The sequence below is a fragment of the Elgaria multicarinata genome, chromosome 9, assembly GCF_023053635.1.
Source record: "Elgaria multicarinata webbii isolate HBS135686 ecotype San Diego chromosome 9, rElgMul1.1.pri, whole genome shotgun sequence".
Taxonomy (NCBI): Eukaryota; Metazoa; Chordata; class Lepidosauria; order Squamata; family Anguidae; genus Elgaria; species Elgaria multicarinata.
In genome coordinates, this window is record NC_086179.1 from 63,498,669 (window position 1) to 63,520,527 (window position 21,859).

The 21,859-nt window shown below is 39.9% G+C and overlaps 2 protein-coding genes across 2 annotated transcripts in view; one reads left to right on the top strand and one right to left on the bottom strand.

The window, feature by feature from the left end:
* Positions 1-7,505, top strand: part of LRRN3 (leucine rich repeat neuronal 3) — a 54,629-nt gene extending 47,124 nt beyond the window's left edge. Inside the window, exon 2 of the mRNA XM_063134023.1 lies at positions 4,428-7,505. Within this exon, the coding sequence (XP_062990093.1) occupies positions 4,793-6,919 (2,127 nt within the window). The 5' untranslated portion in view covers positions 4,428-4,792 and the 3' untranslated portion in view covers positions 6,920-7,505. The remainder of the gene's footprint in view (positions 1-4,427) is intronic.
* Positions 1-21,859, bottom strand: part of IMMP2L (inner mitochondrial membrane peptidase subunit 2) — a 575,031-nt gene that overhangs the window by 339,959 nt on the left and 213,213 nt on the right. The window lies entirely within an intron of this gene.

The following is a 21,859-nucleotide window of genomic DNA, read 5'->3' on the forward strand; positions in this document are numbered from 1 at the left end:
TCACTGTTCACCAGCTTCTTTTCTGTAGCTAAAATCTGCTAGTGTCAATAAAGAGGTTTACCTATAGGCATTAGCAAGGATAAACTTCCAACGCAACCTTGACCCAAATATTACACTCTCGGCTTTGCCTTAGTCCCTCCATAGTGTTAGCTCTGCATTTGCAATACTTCTAAGAAACTGTGCTGGCATCATGAAAAAAATCCCACCAAATACTTTATAGAGTAAAGAGACTGGCGGCAGGGGAGTGGGCAGCGGGAGATGAGTCCAGCGCTATCCAAAGTGGCCCAAGGCATCCCGAAGCTTCGGTACCAATCCACTTTGGCCTCAGGCTGCCTCGGGCCACTCCAGAGCCAACTTGGAACTGAGGCGAGGCAGGCCGAATCAGCCCGCCTCGCCTCGGTTTCAGGGATTCAACCCAAGGCGGTGCACAGCCCTAATTCCAAGCTGTTTAGGGATTTAAAAATAATGCTAGCATTTTGAATTGTAAGCGAGTGCAAATCAAAAAGTGCTGGCGTAATAAGATTCCATGGATCAGTCCCTTTTAACAATTTTGCTGCCTTATTTTGGACCAACTGAAGTTTCCAGATCTCATATTCAACAGCAATAGGGACAGCAGAGTGGTAGGTAATTCAGCTTGTAAAACTAATGCTGAAGTTTGATTATTTAACTTGCTGAAGTTTGATTATTTAATTATTTATTGAGATATATGTTTTTTTTTCAGTGCAAGCCTGAAGCGTACCTAATTTCGTGGAACAGATTTGATTATGTTACTTTGTACCAATGGTACTTTGCATTGCAAATGAATTGGCCCATCACCACAAAAATGCATTACAAAACTTCAAAACAGCAGAATGTTTCCTCTGCATGTTTATCTCACACATTGTCTGTTGATTTTATTTATATATGTTTAAAAACTGCAAGTTAAAATGCTTTACACCTACATATAAAGAAAAAAAAAAGGTGGTCTACAAAAACAGATCTTGGATAATAACTATGAACAACAACCAAAAAAAGGCTTTTTGGGTATATACACAACCCTCAACAAATACCAGGTATCTTTCCAAAATATCTATGTGATTATCAGCACAAACCTGACATGACAGAGTCAGCATGAAATGAAAACCAGTGAGATGTAGGCAGTAATTAGACAATACTATAAGGGCAGTTTAGAGGCTGTATTGTCAGTGTGATGGTGGTTAGAGTATCAGACTAGGGCTGGGAAGACCTAGGTTCAAATCCACACTCAACCATGTAGCTCACTGAGTAACCTTGGACCAGTAGGGAACCTCTTTCAGTCTTTGAGAAGTTCTCAGCAGCCATATTCCAGTGGTCGGAAGAGCCCAAAATACCAACATATTTTAATTTAAAACCTTAGGAGAGACATTCCAACCTTTAAAAATGTAGGAAATGGGGCCCATCAAGGTTTAAAAAGACTGCCATCTGGGCAACGCCAGAAGGCCTGATTTGGCCCGCTGGTCTAAAGTTGTCCACCTTTGCTAGATCCCTATTCAGGTAAGAATGGGGCTCTGGGGACCCGGGCATAAGCTCCATCCCCAGCATCCTATCCTGGATAGAAACTTTCACACCATCAGTGTGAAGGTCTGAAGTGAGATTCTAAGTATGTTGAGGTGAACATGCTTAGACGTCTCCTTACAATTGGAAACCCTGAACCTGAAAAGGTTTCTATCTGAGTAGGGAAGACTGTGGGCAGGGCTTGCATGCTTGGTCTCACAGTGTGTGTGTGCATGTGTGTGTGTGCGTGCGTGTGTGAAAGAGAGAGAATACTATGCACACTGCCTTGTGCTTCATGGACAAAGGGCGAGATGTAATAAATACATGCAAATAATTAAATTGCAGTGCCATCATTGCCCATAGCTACACCCGGGACACTCAAACTTGTGGTATCTGGAAAGGCCAACAATAATCTCCAACGCAAGATACTGTATGTATATGCTTTGTAGTGGTTAGAGAGCCAGTGTGGTGTAGTAGTTAGAGTGTTGTACTGGGAGTTGGGAGATCCAGGTTCTAGTCTCCACTCAGTCATGAAAGCTCACTGGGTGACTTTCAGCTAGACACAGACTCTCAGCCCAACCTAACTCACAGGGTTGTAGTGAAGATAAAATGGAGAGGAGGATTATTTACGCTGGCTTGGGTACCTTAAGGAGTGAAAAAGATGGGATATAAATGTAATAAATACATTTGGAAAGACTGTTGTGGAAGCCTAAAGGATATTGCCAACGATTAGTCACTCCCCTTCCTGTTGCCTAGAGCAACTTCAAAACTGCTTCTAAAATTCCAATGCAGCTAGCAAGTCTTAAAAGTGGGCTGCAAAGCTCCTATGCGATCTGACTATAATCTGCAAATTTCTGGCTCCAGTTTAGTCCCACTGAAATCAATGATAGCAATGGAGTAAGAAGCTTGAAGATATTATGTTATTGAGTTGTGGCCAAGTGTATGAGCCCAGATGTCCTTAGTTCATATGTCGTCTCAGGCAACAACTTACTAGGGTTTGAACCTAGAATTTGCCTTCCACAAGAAGGGGCCTTCCACTCACAGAAGTTTCTTCCACCATACTAGGGTGTGCATCTAGAATCTGCCTTCCCTAGATGGTGGGACCTTCCAATCGTGGAAAGTTCTTTCACAGGATTTTTTGGGGGAGCCCCTGTCCTCCTGACACCAGAGCTCATCCCATTCTCCTGACTCTCTGGGTGGCATTTTCAGGGGACTATGGGAAGGAGGAACCACAGACGCCCACTTCTGCCAGTGCAGTTGATCCAGCTTAAACCTTGATACAAACCTAAGTGGCTTTAGGGAAGCCACCACCTCTCTCCTTTGGACCCAGTCTGCAAATTGTAATAATTAGGACGTACTTTACAGGGCTGCTGAAAAGATCACTGAAATATTTTATTGAGATACCTTCAATACTCACAAAGTAACATATTTAATATTAATAATAAAAATGGTAAAGGCCACATGCAGTGTGTGTGTGTGTGTGTGTGTGTGTGTGTGTGAGAGAGAGAGAGAGAGAGAGAGAGAGAGAGAGAGAGAGAGAGAGAGAGAGAATAGAGAAAGGAGAAATTTATAGCTATGTGTTACAGAATAGATGTAAATACACTATAGAATAAAATATTTTAAAGCAAGAAAAATAAAGATGGTTCCAAGCAACATAATATGCCTTTCTTGCTGACATCAGCAGCGTTCATTTCAGATAACATTCATCACTGGCAGAATACTTACTAGTTATCTGAAAGTGGTCAGTTTTACAGATAAGGACTCAATATCAACAAACGAAGGGAAAGAGACAAATCAGGTGTTAGTTCAGACTTTTATATAGTTTACACCTTAGGAGACAACCTTGTCAATGATGCACTGTTTTCCAGCCATGTTTTCCTAACCAGCTATATCTCAAAATATATTTATCAGTGTCAATGAACCACTGACCTTATCCTACAGTTTGTAAGCAATGCTGCCTCTGTCACTTGTTAATGCAAGGAGCAAAACATAAAGAGCACAAAGTGGAATGTGACTGATTTGTCAGACATGTAATATATATGCTATGCTTGATATATAGGGTGTTTTGATGTGATGCTGTGCTAGTGGGTATCATCATCTAGTATATGTTCATCTCACTACAAATGGTGGGGTAATGGCCAAAGTGACATCTATCACTAGATCCCAAAGTGACATCTAACACTAGATCCCAATTGTGTCTGTCTGTGTATAGTCAACATTGTTATCTTTTCGGCACCAGGTTAAGACTTTCTCTTCTCTCAGGCAGTTAACAACATATACTGAGTTTTTAAATGACCCCAGAATAGCTGTTTTAAATGGGTATTGCTGTTTTTATGCTTTTAAATTTTTGTATTTTTGTTTTTAATGTTCACTGTTTTTAACTTTTGTAAACCAACCAGAGAGCTTTGGCTATGGGGCGGTATATACTATAAATGTAATAAATAAATAAATAAATATAAATAAATAAATATTTAACATATATACCCAGGAATTCAAGGCTAGCTGTAAGCCTAAGGCTGAAATTCAATATAAACTTACATGGGAATAACTCTCATTGAACAATGTGGTTTACTTCTGAGTAGACACATTTAGCATTGCACTGTTAGGATTAATACTGTATAAACATAACTTAAGATTCAATTCCAGGACTTACTATAATAGAATTTAAATGTATATACATCTGCATGCATTGCTTCTCCCTGACTCACCCACGTGATGACTACATTAGCATTACATGTCCAGATAACAGTGTTTTATATAGATATGGCAATACAGATTTCTAGAATCAGTATATTCAACTGTTTGAATATCACGTGCAGTAAACAACCCAATACATTTTTACCTAAAACAAATATTTATGCTTATGTTGTTTTCGAAGCTGCCAGTACTAATTGTTCCCTTTCTTTATATTTTAGGTCTCTTTTCCAAAACAAACAAAATGAAGGACGACATCATGGGATTTAAAATTAATACTACCGTATAATTGTTCTGTTTCCTTTTCTACCAACTTCTGGATGGACTTCATTTTCAAATGCATTGCTATACTTATCCTTATGAAGAGAACAGCATCATTCCCCAAATATGCCTCTTATAACTGGACAAAGTGATTGCAAAGATGCCACTTATTTCCAAGAAGCAGAGGAGTTTCCTGGTCCTTTAGCATGCATCATTTGACAGATGCAAGTGTTTGTCTTATCAAATGACCAACTCTTACTGAACTTAAAAACTGTAATTGTGCAATCGTTAAGGGCCAATTACTTTTCTGGAATACTGAGCTAAGATGAAGGACATGCCACTCAAAATACACTTTTTACTTGGCCTAACTATTACTGCACTAGTACAAGCTGTAGATAAAAAAGCAGATTGCCCACAGTCATGTACGTGTGAGATAAGACCCTGGTTTACTCCAAGATCTATATACATGGAAGCTTCAACAGTAGACTGCAATGATGTAGGTCTTTCTGCTTTTCCAACCCAATTGCCTACTGACACACAGGTTCTACTTCTACAGGCAAACAACATAAAAAAAATTGAATACTCATCAGAATTCCCAGTAAATCTTACTGGTTTGGATTTATCTCAAAACAGTTTGTCTTCAGTGGCCAACATTGAACTTCGGAAGATACCCCAACTTCTTTCAGTGTACCTGGAGGAAAACAAACTTACAGAATTGCCTGACAAATGTCTCTCTGGACTGAACAATCTTCAAGAGCTCTACATTAATCACAATCTACTTTCCACAATTGCACCAGGAGCCTTCACAGGTCTTGATAACCTTCTTAGACTTCATCTCAATTCAAATAGTCTGCAAGTAATCAATAGTAAGTGGTTTGAAGCTATTCCTAATCTGGAGATTCTTATGATTGGAGAAAATCCAATAATCAGAATCGAAGATATGAACTTTAAGCCCCTTATCAATCTGCGGAGCCTGGTTTTAGCAGGCATAAATCTCACAGAAGTACCCGATAATGCCTTGGCTGGCCTTGACAATTTAGAAAGCATTTCTTTTTATGACAACAGATTAGTTAAAGTGCCCCATACAGCTATTCAAAAAGCTACAAATCTTAAATTTTTGGATCTAAACAAGAACCCCATTAACAGAATACGAAGAGGAGATTTTAGCAATATGGTACACCTCAAAGAATTGGGAATTAATAACATGCCTGAACTGATATCTATAGATAATTTGGCTGTTGACAATTTGCCAGATTTGAGAAAAATAGAAGCAACCAATAACCCCAGATTATCATATATACATCCAAATGCATTCTATCGACTTCCCCGGCTGGAATCACTCATGCTCAACAGTAATGCACTTAGCGCCCTGTACCGCAGTACAATTGAATCTTTGCCTAACCTCAAGGAAATCAGCATACACAGCAACCCAATACGATGTGACTGTGTCATCCGATGGATTAATATGAATAAAACTAGCATTAGATTCATGGAGCCAGAGTCATTATTTTGTGTGGATCCTCCTGAATTTCAAGGCCAGAATGTGAGGAAGGTTCATTTCAGGGAAATGATGGAAATTTGCCTTCCACTGATCGCTCCAGAAAGTTTTCCCACAAACCTAAATTTAGAAACAGGCAGCTATGTTTCGTTACACTGTAGAGCAACTGCAGAACCAGAGCCTGAAGTATACTGGATAACTCCATCAGGACATAAGCTTTTGCCCAACACTTTTTCTCTCAAGTACTATGTACATTCAGAAGGAACTCTGGATATCAGCGATATAACACAAAAAGAAAGTGGCCTATACACATGCATAGCGACTAATTTAGTTGGTGCAGATTTAAAATCCATTATGATTAATGTGGATGGTTTTCCCCCCCAGGATAACCATAAATCTTTGTCTATTAAAGTGGAAGGCGTGCGATCTAATTCTGTACTATTGTCCTGGAAAGCAAATTCTAAAATAGTGAAAACTGCCATTAGATGGACTGCCTTTCCGAAAGATGGAAACTCCCAGGCTTCACAGAGTGCTCGAATTCCATCCCATATAAACATCTATAATTTTACACATCTCACCCCATCAACGGAATATAAAATTTGTATGGACATCCCCACTGTCCAACTGCAAAATGCAAGACAATGTATTAATGTTACCACAAAAAGATTGGATACGGCAATGACAAATTATGAGAAAAGCAACATCACTACATTCCTTGCCTGCCTTGGTGCCCTTTTGGGATTCTTTTGTGTGGTCTCTCTCTTCAGTTGCATCTCTCATGAAATGAACTGTGATGCAGGACACAGCTATTTCAGGAATTACCTGAAGAAACAATCCTTTTCTTTCAGTGAGCTTTATCCTCCTTTAATCACTCTTTGGGATACTGGCAAAGAGAAAAGCACAGCACTAGAAGTCCAAGCAACAGTTATAGGGGTTCCAGCTAACATGTCATGAGATATCAATATTACTGTACTGTTTTAAACTGGGGGTACACAAGACTGTCATTGTGCTCTATAAAAAGGCAAAAAAAAAATGGTATTCCTCCATAGAACTCAAAACCTTGGACTTAGTTGATGGTGGTGGCTTCAAATACAAATATTTACTGGTGTGGTATTTTTTTAAAAAACAAACACCTGTCTTCGAAGAGTTCTGTGCCAACCAAATTGTTTTCTAGGACTTTATAGTGTGACTTCTTATAATCAAAGAGGCACTCAATACTGTCTAAAAGTGCAAGTAGATGAGAATTTTTTCTGTATTTGTTGTTTTTTAATTAAATGTAGGAATAGTGGAACTGAGTAATACCCTCCTCCTGTGTTGTATGACACACATTAGCCACGAGTTTTTGCAGTGAACCAATAAAACTAGAATTGACCCGTGGTGTAATGAAATGGACAAATTCTGTAGACTAGACACAGTGAGTATGTGAAACTTTTTTATGAGGAAAATACAATTTTTGATTACAATCAAAATAAGTTGGATTTCTTTCTTTCTAATGGCATTCTTTTGGTGTATACTTTCCAACACGTGCAGTTTAATATCTGGTAAACTCTGTGGAAATATAGCCATGATTGTTTAGAACATATTTATTTGTTTTAGGCTGTGGTTTTGCAAAAGAAAACAGAAAAAAAGGTACCCAACAAAATGCTCTAAGTGTTCACATACATGTTTCAAAACAGTATGTGTTTCACTAGCTCAGCAGTAATTTTTCACAATTTTTCACCCCAAAAAACTATATCCTGGGAATTAAATTTAATTTATAATCTAAGAAGCACTCGATTGTCTCCAAACTAAACTTGGTATTATCGTCATTTCTGTAGTATTTTTAACGAACTAAAGGTTTCAAAACTCTTATTCCATCAAGCATGATTCCTAAATAAAAAAAATAGCAAGATCATTGAAGAAGGTAAATGTTATCTGAACACAGTCCAACACAAAATCCAGAAGGTAGGCAGCGGGACAAAGACTGGAAAGCAGTTTATCGGGAGAGCGGAAAGGTATACGAAGAACAGGAACAGGCATAGCTCTGGAATATACAAGATGATGGGACTTGCTTCACATGAGGGACAACTAGAATAGATGAAGTCAGGAACTGATCTTAGAATGGTGCAGCAAAACTCTTTAAAGTGTTGGCCTGAATGGATGTGGGCACCATTTGCGCTTCACTTCAGACAGCAAAATGTCTTGGGCCAGCATTGAACAGAAAGGTATGTAGATGAGCAGTGGACCAACAGCTTTGGTGGTGTAGAAGTTCTGTTCTGGAGCCATGTGATGCAGTAATCTTATTGAAGCATAAATAAATCTGGATGAGTATTTGGGAAATACCTGGAAACCCGATGTAGCCTGTCCTGAGTTTTATCGTAGGAGGAAGATATGATATAAATTTAATAAATAATAAATAGCTAGTTGCTGTACCTAAGGTTCCCTCCTCTGGCTTGTTACTTTGAATAAGGAACTGGAAGGTTTATCAGGAGTCACTACTGGAGATCCAGAGTTCTTTACCATTATGCCATTTCAAACAGCATTTGGAAGCAGAACACTAAAAAAAAAAAACTTGTCCTAAAGCCCAACATTAAAGACTGAAACTCATATTCATAGAAGTCTTAAAATTTAATTTGACCAACCATTTTATATCCTACAAATGGCAAGGAATTTTAACACAAACCTTTTAAAAAGGAGTCTGGACTATTACCGTATTTCTTCGATTGTAAGACGCACACTAATTTCAGTACCACCAACAGAAAAAAAGGTTTGATTCCAAGAAATAATAAATGCACCCACGATTCTAAAATGCACCCCGTTTTTAGAGATGTTTATATGGGGAAAAAGTGTGTCTTAGAACTGAAGAAATACAGTAATTATGTGGATTTTAGTAAAGACCAGAAGTGCATCTATATAAAACCGTAGTGCTTTCTTAACATGTTCATGTCTTCTTTCTTTTCCCAGATTGCCATTGGTTGATTAAAATATCCCTTAAACTTCATTTGCTTTCATATTAAAATGTGCTTATTTCTTCATAATTCTTAACAGTTGCTGGCATTTTCAACATGTGTTTTAAGGTGGTAGGCCCCAGTGGTAATCCTATAATATCCAAAATCTGGATCTTCATGAATACAATACGTTTCACTGAGCACACTCTTTACAAAACTGATGAATCACTATCACACACATGCCGACATTAGAATTTATCAGCCAGACGTGCCCATATATCATGAGAGATTTTAGCACCGAGGACAGAGCTTTTAGAGGCAGGCTATTTATCAAACACATACTAGTTGAAATATGACCTATTATAATGCCAGTACCATATAGGTCAGCAAGAACCTGTTCATGTATCTTGTATGTTTGTCTTTCCAGCCAAAGTACATTTAAAACCTGTTACTGATATAGCTCAGGGGTTAGAATTACATTTGTGTCAAGAAACACACTTAAGATCAATGGCACAAAATAACCACACACGAAGCAAGCCAAAGCATAAAAATTCCAAGAAGTAGTTGGATGAAGTCAACAGTTCTTACAGTTTGTTCATGTAATTTCTTATCATTCACAATTCCACATGGATTGTTTCTTAAAATTAATGTATCAGCTTGAGTGACCTGACCTGCTTTTTTTACTGATGCTTAGCAAACTACTGACTCAACATATCCAAATCAATGTGTGTTTTGTATACTAGTTCTTTAACTTTTGCCTAGAGATGAATGACTCCAGTGGGTGCTGAAAACTTGCAGTGCATGATCAAAAGTGAAACACAGTTCATTAAACTCTGGATTGAGCATGAGCTACACAAACAAACAGGTGTTTAGGACAGAATATATTGACTGTTGCCGTTTGATCATATTTTTGATCAAACTCCAAAGAGTATTAATGGAAGTACAGTTTGACAGTGTCAGGCTGTATTTCTTTACACAAGCTAAAAAATTTATGTGATCATCTCCCCAGGATTATTCAAGTAGTAGAAAATTATACAGTAGTATTTGTTTATTTATTTAAAACATTTATATCCCACCCTATACCAATAAGATCTCAGGGCGGCGTACAGATAAAAGCATACAGTATAAAACAGTAAATATTCACAGCTAAAAACAAATTAAACCATAAACCAAGTTAAAACAATATATAATTTAAAAGCAGTAAAACTATTAAAACAGTTAAAACAATTAACGTGGTGAATTCAAGCATTAAAAGCTTTGTTAAAAAGCCATGTTTTCACTTGGCAATGGAATAAAATCAGTGTTGGTGCCAGTCGGGACTCCAAGGGGAGGGCATTCCACAGTTGGGGTGCCACAACAGAGAAAGCCCTCTCCCTTGTCCCATCACAGTGAATGTGTTGTGCTGGTGGGAAGCGGAGAAGGGCTCCTCCAACAGATCTCAAGTCTTGGGCAGGCACATATATAAGGAGCGGCGCTCCCTCAAGTATCGAGGTCCCAAGCCTTGTCCCAAGAATATGTTACTCTGATTCAAATCATCAAAGGTCCGATGATCGCTGTCATAATCCTAGTCTCAGCAAATGAATTCCCCCACCCAACTCCAGCATGGGTATCCCACTGATAAATGAAGAATTAGGGCTCATCTACACCAAGCAGGATATTCTACTATGAAAGTGGTATATAAAAGGCAGGAACCACACTACTGCTTTATAGAGGTATTGAAGTGCACTGACAACTGTTGGGGCCCATTGACACATACCATATACCCCTTTCATACCACTTGCATACCACTATATCCTGCTTGGTATGGCTCCTGCTTTTTATATACCGTTTTTATAGTGGAATATCCTGCTTGGTGTAGATAAGCCCTTAGATACAGGGTCTTCCATGTTGATACACCATGGCCATAGCTAGACCTAAGGTTTATCCCAGGATCGTCCAGGGGTCAAACCTGTTCATCTAGGTGACACACAGGGGATCCAGTGCTCAGGCAGGGGTGAACCCTGGATGATCCCAGGATAAACCTTAGGTCTAGCTGTGGCCCATGTCACACTGTTTCATCGGTTTCCTTCCTGTTACACACACAACAATATTCATAATGTTTCTTCTTACTCAGCACCACAGCCCCAAAGCCATGTGGCTATGTTAAATGAATATCCTATGCAATTTCACACAGACAATGGTTTACACCTAGGTATCTTACACTTGGATGCAGACTGTTTTACTCTGTACAGCACCATGTACATTGATGGTGCTATATAAATAAATAATAATAATAATAACAGACGTTCCCATTCTCTCCTTCAAGTGTTGGGGTCCCAGCTGATTGGAGTAGGATCTCGCATAGGGGGCTGAGCGGGAACAGGAAATGGCAGAAGATTGGGCAGAGACACTTGTCTATAAATGGGAAAGATGAATCCTTCACCCAATTCCCCATGATCTCCCTCTGCACTGCAGCCTAATACACTCAGCAGGGTACCCCAAACCTTGAGAATTTTCATTGGCTCTGGGCGCTGGAGGGAAGAAAAGGGGATGGGAAAAATCAAAAACTGCATGCCCAAATAGTGGGATCCAATCCCATGCATGTATACGTATAATATGTATAACACACATACACAGAGAGAGTTACACAGGTAAAAGCACTATATTGCCATCTTAAAGTGTTATGAAAAATGTCCAGCAGAACTGATATGTCCAGCAGAAATTCTGTTTCTTGTACAATTAAATGGCTAATTTAAAATTTGCAAAACAGAAAGAGGCCTGTTTTATAAAATGCTTAAAACTGTTCAACGGAAATAAAATCACTGTGTGCATTTGTACATTATAGCCTCAATCCCAGTTTCTCTCTGACATACTCTAAAGTTATATCATGTTAACTGTTTTTCTTTAATCCAGTTGTGCCACTTGCAAAAGGTTAAACCAAAAGAAATTTGTCTATGTGGTCTAATAACTATGCATTTTAGAATTTCATTTCAGACACAGAAAGGGTGTAGATAGTCCCTTATTTTAAGCAATGATATTTCTTAGTGATTTAAAATTACTGCCATTATTCAAATAAAAATTGTGTTTCTGCATACCTACAAACCCAACTGTGGGTAGTTCCCGTATGTTATGCAAAAACATGAGCGATTGCCACCTCATGTCAACGTACTTCTGCTTCTCATTCAAAGCTCAAAGATTTGCATTCTTCCCACACATTTCAGGCTCTGGCCAGGCATTTAAAATTTTATAGGGTTCTTTTATTTATGATTGAGACAAGTTATGGCAGAACACACGTACTTAGCCCAACTATTTTATTATCTCTCCCACCTACTGCTTTATCCCCAAACCATATTCTATAGTTTGGCTGCCTAGAATGATGATCACATAGTAGAGAAGGAAACAGAACCAATTTTCATTCTTTCCAACCACATCCATCATGCAAGCCTGCTCAACCTCTCTTGTCCTCCCACTGACTGGTTGAACACAGACATAGCACTAAATATTTACACCAAGGTTACTTTAGAGCGTCATCACACAGGGGGAAATTGTGTTTGCTTACCATCGCTTCTCTGCCAGCATCCTTGTCCCTCATTACTCCCTCTTTTGAAAAAGGAAGTAAACAACTTGCACGTGGCCTGTGAAAATCCGTGAGTGCCCAGTAACGAGCGTGCAATAAAATGCTCATCTGATGGAGCTCATACACTCAAGTGTCTTTTCACACAAAGGTAAGGATTTAAAAATGTGGAGAGATTTCCGTTTTCCTTTTAAGAAATGGTAAAATCTATAAGTAAAGTAATTACAGTAATGCGGTATGGACATTTTATTTAGTGCATGTCGACACGAGTTGACATATCCAGTGTACCCTTATGGAAGAGAAAAGTCATGTATCCTTTCTATGTAAATAAAGAGCTAGATTTGGTTCTACATGTTTATTCTTCCTGCCTTGTGTGCTTGCCTGTGTGTGAGATGGATGAGAGCTTTAGTCTCCTCCCATCACCCCAATTTCCCAACAAATCTGCCATATATTGGGACCTGAGGAGGGATTCTTAATAGTTTCTCCCAGCTGCAGTTCTATTATTATTATTATTATTAGTAGTAGTAGTAGTAGTAGTAGTAGACTTTTCTTGCTCATGGCTGTTGTTCTAGACCAGTGGTTCCCAAAGTAAACTGTACTGCCCCCTTGGGGGCGGTGGGATTGCATAGGGGGTGTTAAGAGGCAAGGGGGCAGCAGGGGGCGCTAGAAGGCAAAGGGGCTTCAGGGGGGCGCTTGAGGTGGTCTTTTCTGAGAAGCGCCTCTCCAGAAGGTCTTAAAACCAAGGGACATTTTTATGGAGGAAGGTAGTTTGGTCCCAAGCCATATAGGGGAAGAATCCACACATGTATTAATACCGTTTAAGAAGAGTCCTTTTAACGGTGAATTGAAATGTTTTAAAAACACCAAAACGCTAATGAAGAGACATACCCTGCTTGGTATACCCTGCCACGCCGGCTGCAAAACAGAGGTGTTTGCTCTCTTTTCCCTCCCTCCCTCGGCGGGTGCTTCACATTTAAAGGGGCCAATTGAGCTACAAAATGACATTGAGCTGAAGCCCAAGTTTGAGAAATTGTACCAGGACTTTTGATTACAGAAGGAAATTTCTGATCGCTATCCTGCACTATGGAGAGTGGTTCAGAAGCTCCTGGTTACATTTCCAACATCATATTTGGTGGAATGTGGTTTTAGTGTGGTCTGCCTACTTCTCTCCAAGCAAAGAAATCAACTCCAGATTACTAAACGTGGTGATTTAAGACTCATGTTAAGTGACTTTAAACCAGACATTGGGAAACTGGTATCACTTCATCAAGCCCATCCATCACATTAAGCATTTACAGAATAGTGAGGTACTCTACCCTAGTTACTAAATGTGATATTCTTGCTAAATGACTATCAGACTTTGAAAATATTATATCACTGGATCAAGTTCATTAGTTATGTTTAATTGAATAAATTTAAAAAATATAATTGGATTTTGAATAAATATTCAATTAATTGTTACTGTTTAGAATTTTATTATTATCTTCCTTAGTGTATCATTGAAAACTGCTATTCTGAATAATGATTTTTATAGGGTAGGGTAGGGGGCACTGGGCATGAGTTTGTGGAACCAAGGGAGCGCTGACCTGAAAAAGTTTGGGAACCACTGTTCTAGACGGTCATGATGGGCTTTGCCATGTCATGCTGTCTTTTACTGATTCAGGAATTTCCTGTCTATTGAGCATGTTGTAAGTATGACTGCTTTCTGGATGTTGGTGTGGATGTATTTTGGTAGGTCCCATTTCTGAAGGTTTTCTGTATAGTTTTTTGATGTGATAGCGGTAACTGATGTGACTAATAGTATAATTGTGTCCTTTTCCTGTTGCCGTAGTTCTTTAACTTCCAAAGCCAGTGGTGTATATTTTTCTCTCTTTTCCACTTCCTTTTCTACAACATTTTTGTCATTATTTTGATTATTGTTATTATTAATCTCTTTCTCGCTCATGGAAGTTTTTCTAGACGAACATGACAGGCTTTGCCAAGTCATGCTGTCTTTTACAGATTCAGGAATTTCCTGACAACTGAGCATGTTTTAATTATGACTGCTTTCTGGATGTTGGTGTGGATGTATTTTAGTAGGCCCAGTTTCTCAAGGTTTTCTGTATAGTTTTTTGATGTGATGCTGGTGACTGATGTGACTAATAGAATAATTGTGACCTTTTCCTGTTGTCATTTACTATTATTATTACTATTATTATTTCTATACTGCCCCATAGCTGAAGCTCTCTAGCTTGTTTACAAAAGATTACCTCTGACAGGCAGGCACACAAAACAGCAAGAATAAGCAACAAGAAAGCAGGTAAGACAAGATCTAACTCTTTATTTACATAGAAAAGGTACAGGTGTTATCTTTCTCTTGCATAAGAGCATGCAGGATATGTCAAACCTCTGTTTCCCATCTCTCTTTTCTTAAGATCTATTTCTATTCATCTCTTTTGTAGTAAAGTAAATCTGCCGACAAATCATACAGTTTAGCTAGTCAGTTGCACAATTAACACCTTACTCAATTCAGTACCTAATTACTTCCGCCGATGCCAATCAATTGCACAGTAGCTGCTAAGCCACTTGGTATTTTCTAGTCTTTCCTGCTCCTATTCTCAAAACATAAGCAATTCTTAGTCAAATGGGTTCGCTCCCTCTCCTTCTAGACAAACAATGTTAGTTTGGTGACTTCTCAACTGACAACACTCAGCTCGGTTTCTGTGCATGGTATCCAAAGTTCATCATTGTACAGGGAAATCTTACAATTGTTGCTTAATCAAATCCATTGCCCCCACCCCATCTATCCAGGTTCTCAGTGTCACGTTGTCTACTAACACCAAGAGGTGTGACCACAGGAAATCATCACAGCTGCCATTGCTTACATCATGGAAAGGCTCTAAAAGTCATAATTATTTTCTTCATATGTCTGCTGATGCCTAGGGAAAGGGGTTTGGTGTAATTCTGAAAGAAAGAAAGAAAGAAAGAAAGAAAGAAAGAAAGAAAGACGCCGTTTCCAAGCTTTTACAACTTGTTCTATAAACATTACACAAGAAAATTAGGAGGCATAAGATTTTTCTATGCAAATCTATCTACAAAGATAAATACCAATTAAAGGCTCTCAAATTGATTGGATTGCTTGCTGTATCCCTCAAAGGCCTCCTGGGCTTTGACTTACAAGTGAACCATTCATGATCTGTACTAATGAGCACTTAATGCACAATCCTATGCATGTTTAGACGGGGGGGGTAGTCCTACAGCTCCCAGCATTCCCCCAGCCAGCATGGCTAGCAGTGGAATGCTGGGTATTGTAGTATTTCCTTCCGTCTAAACATGCATAGGATTGTGCCCTTAATGTACCAAATTTCACTGAAGTCCCAGGCTCTCCGAACCAGCCTCTTGTCTCTTCTTCTGGTCAGATCAGCTTTGAAGGAGCTATGTAGCAAAAGTGCTCCTCTTTCCAAATTCCCAACAGCCAACGGTTTCCCTGCTTACTGGCCAGGAATACGTTTTGTCAGTAATGCTGTATGACCCTCTGTATCTTACATCGGGGCGAAGACACTCAAGCTCAATTAATGGGCTAACATTCAACCTCTGTTTTTTTCTGCTTCCCAAACTCATTCTACTTAAGTAATGAAAAAGAAGAACGAGTCATAAGTAGAGCCCTGCTGGGCCTGAGCAAAGGATTATCTAGTCCAGCATTCTGTTTCCCATAACTGTCAACTGTGATCTAGCCCTAGTAATGCAAATAATAGTTCATAGAGTCCTTTAGAGTGTGGAAAGCAATTCATGTGCTATCTTTGTTGAAATCTTTACAGCAATCTCTAAGGTAGGCTAGCATTATTATGCCCATTTTACAGACAAGAGGTTGGCCCAAACAGGGCCAGCATCTCTTCAGCATTCACCTGCCTTTCATTCTGGCCCAGATAACAGTAATGGTGAGAAGCAGGAACAGTAGATGCCACTGTCTACTTCCTCACTGTCTCTCACCTGTCAAGCAATCATATGGTAGCAATGATGACAAAGGAGGAGCAACAACTGGTGATAACAGCAGCAAGAATGTACCCACTGAAGGAGGGGGCCCACTGAGAGTGTCCCGCACAAGGGCCCTCAAAAAATGGAGCCAACACAGGGTGCAGAAAAAAAGTGGTTTTACTATGGCCACCCAATGATTTCATGGCAAAGGCAATTTGAACCGAGGACTTCCTGATTTGTAGTTTAGTCTCTTTGACCACTATGCAGCATCCATTCTCAAGGCGGGGGAGTCTTTTAAGGTCAAGACAAAAAAGGCCACCAAACAAGGACACAAAACCTAAGAATTAAACGTAAAATAGAATGAATGAGAAAAGAAATACTTGCAGCATGAGAACAGCTGAAAAGAGGCCAGATGGCCTCTTCCAGATACCAAATTAGCTGACTCCCTTTTAGTGTCACAGTTTATGAGAGTGGAAAACAGCCCCATCTGCCTCCCCCTAAAGAAGCTACTGTCTCTCATTCACCATAATCAAATCATGCCGGGCTCCAAATGCTGTTCTCTTTGATTCTTCTGGGAATCCAAAATCTCCTTAATCCAAGGAGTTGTGGAACAGCAATCCAAATAAGAGGTTTTTTTGTTGGGCGTTTGTTCCATGGACTGACATCCAAGGCCTTAAAACATTTCAAGGAAGGACTTTTGCCTCTATGCTTGCAAGACTGTGCTCTGTCATGGCTTGAGATCAAGCGACTTTCTCAGAATTAAAGGCTGGGGAATTAATGGGAAGAACAATTCCTAACAGCTATTGGGGGTGAGGTTACAATCAGTCCGCTATGGGATTAATTAAGAAGTACTACAGAAATAGCACAGTGTTCTTTATCCAGCCCATGGCTGGGACATTACAGATCATGGAGTATTTTGCTTGGCAAAGAATTAATAACAACACAGCTTTTTTTTTTAACAGAGCTTAATGCAAAGTACAGTTTTCTTCAGTAACTGAAGAATACATACATCTAGATGTTATTACTAGAATATGTATAAATGACTCACAACTTGCCACTGCTTGTCAGAGGGGGGAACAGCAGCATTTGAGCCAGGACACAGTGAAAAAAAAATGTGACTTCTGGGCCACCACTGTATCTACACAAGTGAAGCTTTTTTGAGTGGTGAAAGCCTGCTTTCTGTAGGATTAGGAAATCAGATGGAGTAGCAAAATCACTTACATTTGTTCTGGCCTGGATGCCATGGTTTTAATGGAGTTGGAGATCAATGCAGCCAAGGTTGCTAGTCATATTAGATTGTAAGCCTATGCGGCAGAGTCTTGCTATTTACTGTTTTACTCTGTACAGCACCATGTACATTGATGGTGCTATATAAATAAATAATAATAATAATAATGTTTTTGACAGGTTTCAGCTTGTGCAGCCAGCAGATGTGCACCACACTTAAGGTTTGGGACGCCCTGACGGCGCATTAGGGCGTCCCGAAATCGATAATGTGTACCCTACCTTAAGCGTTGCAAGAAGAGGCGGCGGAGGAGGAGGAGGCCGCCCCTCGCGGGGATGGGATAAAGAGTAAACTGCGCCCGGCGCCTTCGCCGGGCAATCAGCTGCAGCCCACCTACCCAAGCTGGCCTCCTTTTGCCGGCGAAAAAGTCACCCGGGGCCCACCCAGGTCGGAGAGCTTCACGGAAGAAGCTTCCGACGGCTTGGGTAGGTGGGCGGCAGCTGATTGCCCGGCGAAGGCGCCGGGCGCGGTTTACTCTTTATCCCGTCCCCGCGAGGGGCGGCCTCCTCCTCCTCCTCCTCCTCCGCCGCCTCTTCTTGCAACGCTGAAGGTAGGGTACGCATTATCGATTTCGGGACACCCTAATGCGCCGTCAGGGCGTCCCAAACCTTAAGTGTGGATCCGCCCTAGGGGAGTTTTGAAACCTACCACCTGCTTTTTGGATGAGGGCCCTTCCTGGATATTAAAATCTTCCAGGAGTGGGCTTACCATCTGGACCCAAGAAATTATTACTGCTTTTCTGAGAGAGTGTGCTGTTTCCACTGCACTTAAGAAGGCAGTGGCTAAATCCTTGTAAAAACAACAACAATAAAAACACCACAGTTGGATCCCTTGATTCTGGATAATTATCATCCAGTAACTTGTGTACTATTCTTGAGTAAGATACTGGAAAGGGTGGTGACTTCTCAACTCTTGGATGGTACTAATTATTGGGATCCAATGCAATCTGATTTCTGGCACAGAAACAGCATTGGATACCTTGGCGGATGACTTACACCAGGAAATGGATGGTGGAAGTGAAAGCCTATTACTTCTAGTTCTCTCATCAAGTTGTGTCCATTACTAGGGGTGCCTTTTATCAGCTTCAGCTGATTCACCACCTCCATCACTATCTGAAGATAGCAGATTGTGCTACAGTCATCCATGTCCTGGTTGCAATAATTAGTACTAGATGGATGTAATGCTGTAAATTGGTTTGGACTCGAAGGTTCCTCTGGTGCAGAATGCAGCTACCTGGCTGCTTGCAGAGGCTAGGAGATCAGAGCCTTTAACACTGATTCTTCACCAGTTGCACTGGTTGACAATTTCCAGGCCCAGTTTAAAGTGTCAGTAACCATCGTTAACGATCTAAACAATTTGGGACCAGGTTCTGTGAAGGGCTGCCTGCACCTCTGTGAAACTGCACAGCCCCACCAGTAAGATTTGTCGGGCTGGTTGGCACAAGAGATTGGGCCTTTACTGTGGCGTACCCATTCTTATGGCGTACCCTACCATAGAAGGTACACCTCACTCTCTCCCAGGCCGTTTTTAAATGGGCCTTAAAGTCCTACGTGTAATAATGAACAAATATTATGAATGATTGCATTTGATTTGGTTGAGATGAATTGTTAACTTAAATTCACTAGAAATTTTAGCCAGTCAAAATAAAAGAAATTGTATGCAGTCTTTTCTGCAACATACATTCTGCTAATATTTTTTATACTTGATCTTTTTTTTAAAAAAATGGCTGGTAGGTGTTTTTTCCTTCCCCAGGATACATAGGAACAATGCCTGCAGCATTGTGGGAAAATGTGGCAGCTTCTATGAAGAGCTAAATCAATAAAGAAGGGCACTGCACCCCAAAATGGAGGGGTGGGGCTCGCCTCTTCAAGTCAAAAGTTCAAAAATCCAAATTTTCAGGTCAGACGAAGGTAAAGTTAATTACACAGGTCCTTTCTACACAATCATTGCCCAGCTGGAATTGTGTGTGTGGTGGTGGGGGGGGGGGGTGAGAACTAGGTAAGAATAACTTGTGCAATCAGCCCTGCCATGTGATCCCCAGTCTTTAAACACTACAACAGTGTCATGGGATAAAGTCACAGAAGAACAGCTCCCATGCTGTTGCTGTAAAAAAAAATAAGCAACACACCCACACCACTACCTAGATTAACAAGTGGAATAGATATGGTTTCATAGACAACTGTTATGCCATATTTTCTCAAGTCGTTTACAGATGTTCTCAATTAAGCCACTACTGCATACCATTCAGAGACCAGATTCTGTCTTCAGATACAATAAGACTGGGCAAAACTCCACAGTACTTGGAGTCGTACATATAGAGAGACTATATTTTGCACAATGTTGATTCTCTATTGTAAGCAAGAGGTCAGTTTCAATGCAATTAACGTTCACCTGCCTGCTGCTAGAATTTATCTATACTCAAATACATTCAGCCAAAGTACATCCCATCAGTAACAAGACAGACTATTGTTTGGAGTTCACCAAAGGCGGCAAGCGAGTTCATTGTTGAAGTTATGGTAATAAGGGATTATTTCAGATTTTATGCAGAATAGAACAAAACAAAACAAAATTCTACCGCTTCACTTAGCTAAAATGTATGTGCAGAGCTCTGTCGTTGGAGCCAATTACAATGTTTTTGCTACCCTTCCCGAAGATTGCTCCAAATAAAAACAGTTGGACACCACTTTTAATAAAAGATTAAAAAAATAGCCTACTATCACTGAGCCAGGATGTTCTCATTACATCTATTCAATAATAAAAAGTTTGAGAGCAGACAGTCTACTTTTTCTTTTCTGGGGAAGCCTTAATTGAGCAAGATATGACAAGATGCAAGAAAATGAAAAGTTAATTGCATAAAACTGAAAGCTGTTTTGCTAGTGGTATCCCTCCCTATTTCATTTGATTGTTACACACTCAGAAATACAGTGGTGGCTGTTAATGAATAAAGTCTATAAGAGTGCAATCCTATGCATGTTTAGGCAGAAAGAAGCCCAACAACAAAAATATGCACAAATGTTCATGCAAACAGAAGAAAATAATGCAATCTGATATGGACATGAATTGGAATGAGCTTTGAGGTGGCATTTGGAGAACTTCAACAAATTCAAGTTTTGTTGCTTTGCACATCCCTGATGAAAATGGAGTTTACCACCCAGAAAGTCTATCTCCCCCATGTCAATTCATCACAAGGGGTGGGGGAGTCAAATTAATTCAACTCCCCATGCATGCTATTAAAAAACACCCTTCACAATAACAGAACACTGCTGTAGCCTCAAGCATAACAGCTAGGTTCAATAACTACACCATTACATCAATACTAATTCCCCCATAGTACCTGATAAAGAATCTTTAGTAAGTAAGCAAATATTTGTATTTCTGAGGCCTTGCTTCCACTGGGAACGTTCCCCCATGCCTGAACCACAAAATCCACAGCTCCCACCCCTTCCACTCTTTTTTTTTTCCCCAACCTTCCCCAGACCATAGCTGGTGAGAACGTTTCCCCAGTAATGTAACGAGAAAGGCTGTTATCGGCAGAGCCTGTACATATATGCACCTTAATTCATCCTGTGCATAGCAAGATTTAATATTATCATCCCTCTCACACATATGCTGTTTTCAAGATGCCAGGAGCACTCAGTTGTGAAGAGAATAGGGCATCATGAGCATATGGTCCTAGGCCTGGTGCATTTTTTTTTTTTTTTTACTGCTCTGACTAAATAAAGCACGGATCACATGTTGCATTTCTTCTGGAACATGCAGCACAGAGAACTGAGGTATGTTCAGATTTTGCCAGGGCTGGGTTGTTTATTCTGTTGCCGGAAAAGGCTGTACCCACATGGTCACCAATGATGAGTATTAATGGTTCAGCATACATATAAATATTTTTTTAAACACTAACATTTTTTAAAAAAAATCTAATTAGCCAAGATCAGGCTATGAAGATCAGCCCAAATGATCCTGAAAGGCATGCTGGGCTTCCACAACTGGTGATTTGGGGAGGCAGCCACCATACCTGATGACACATCTTTAAAGCCTCCTCAATTTGTATAGATAATGAGCCATCTGCTAAATTAAAAATCCAAATACCCATGAAATATGTGCTTATGGTTGCATACTATTTGGGGAAATGTCTGAACTCAGAGCTTTTCTACACAAGGCTGTTAATCCACTGTATC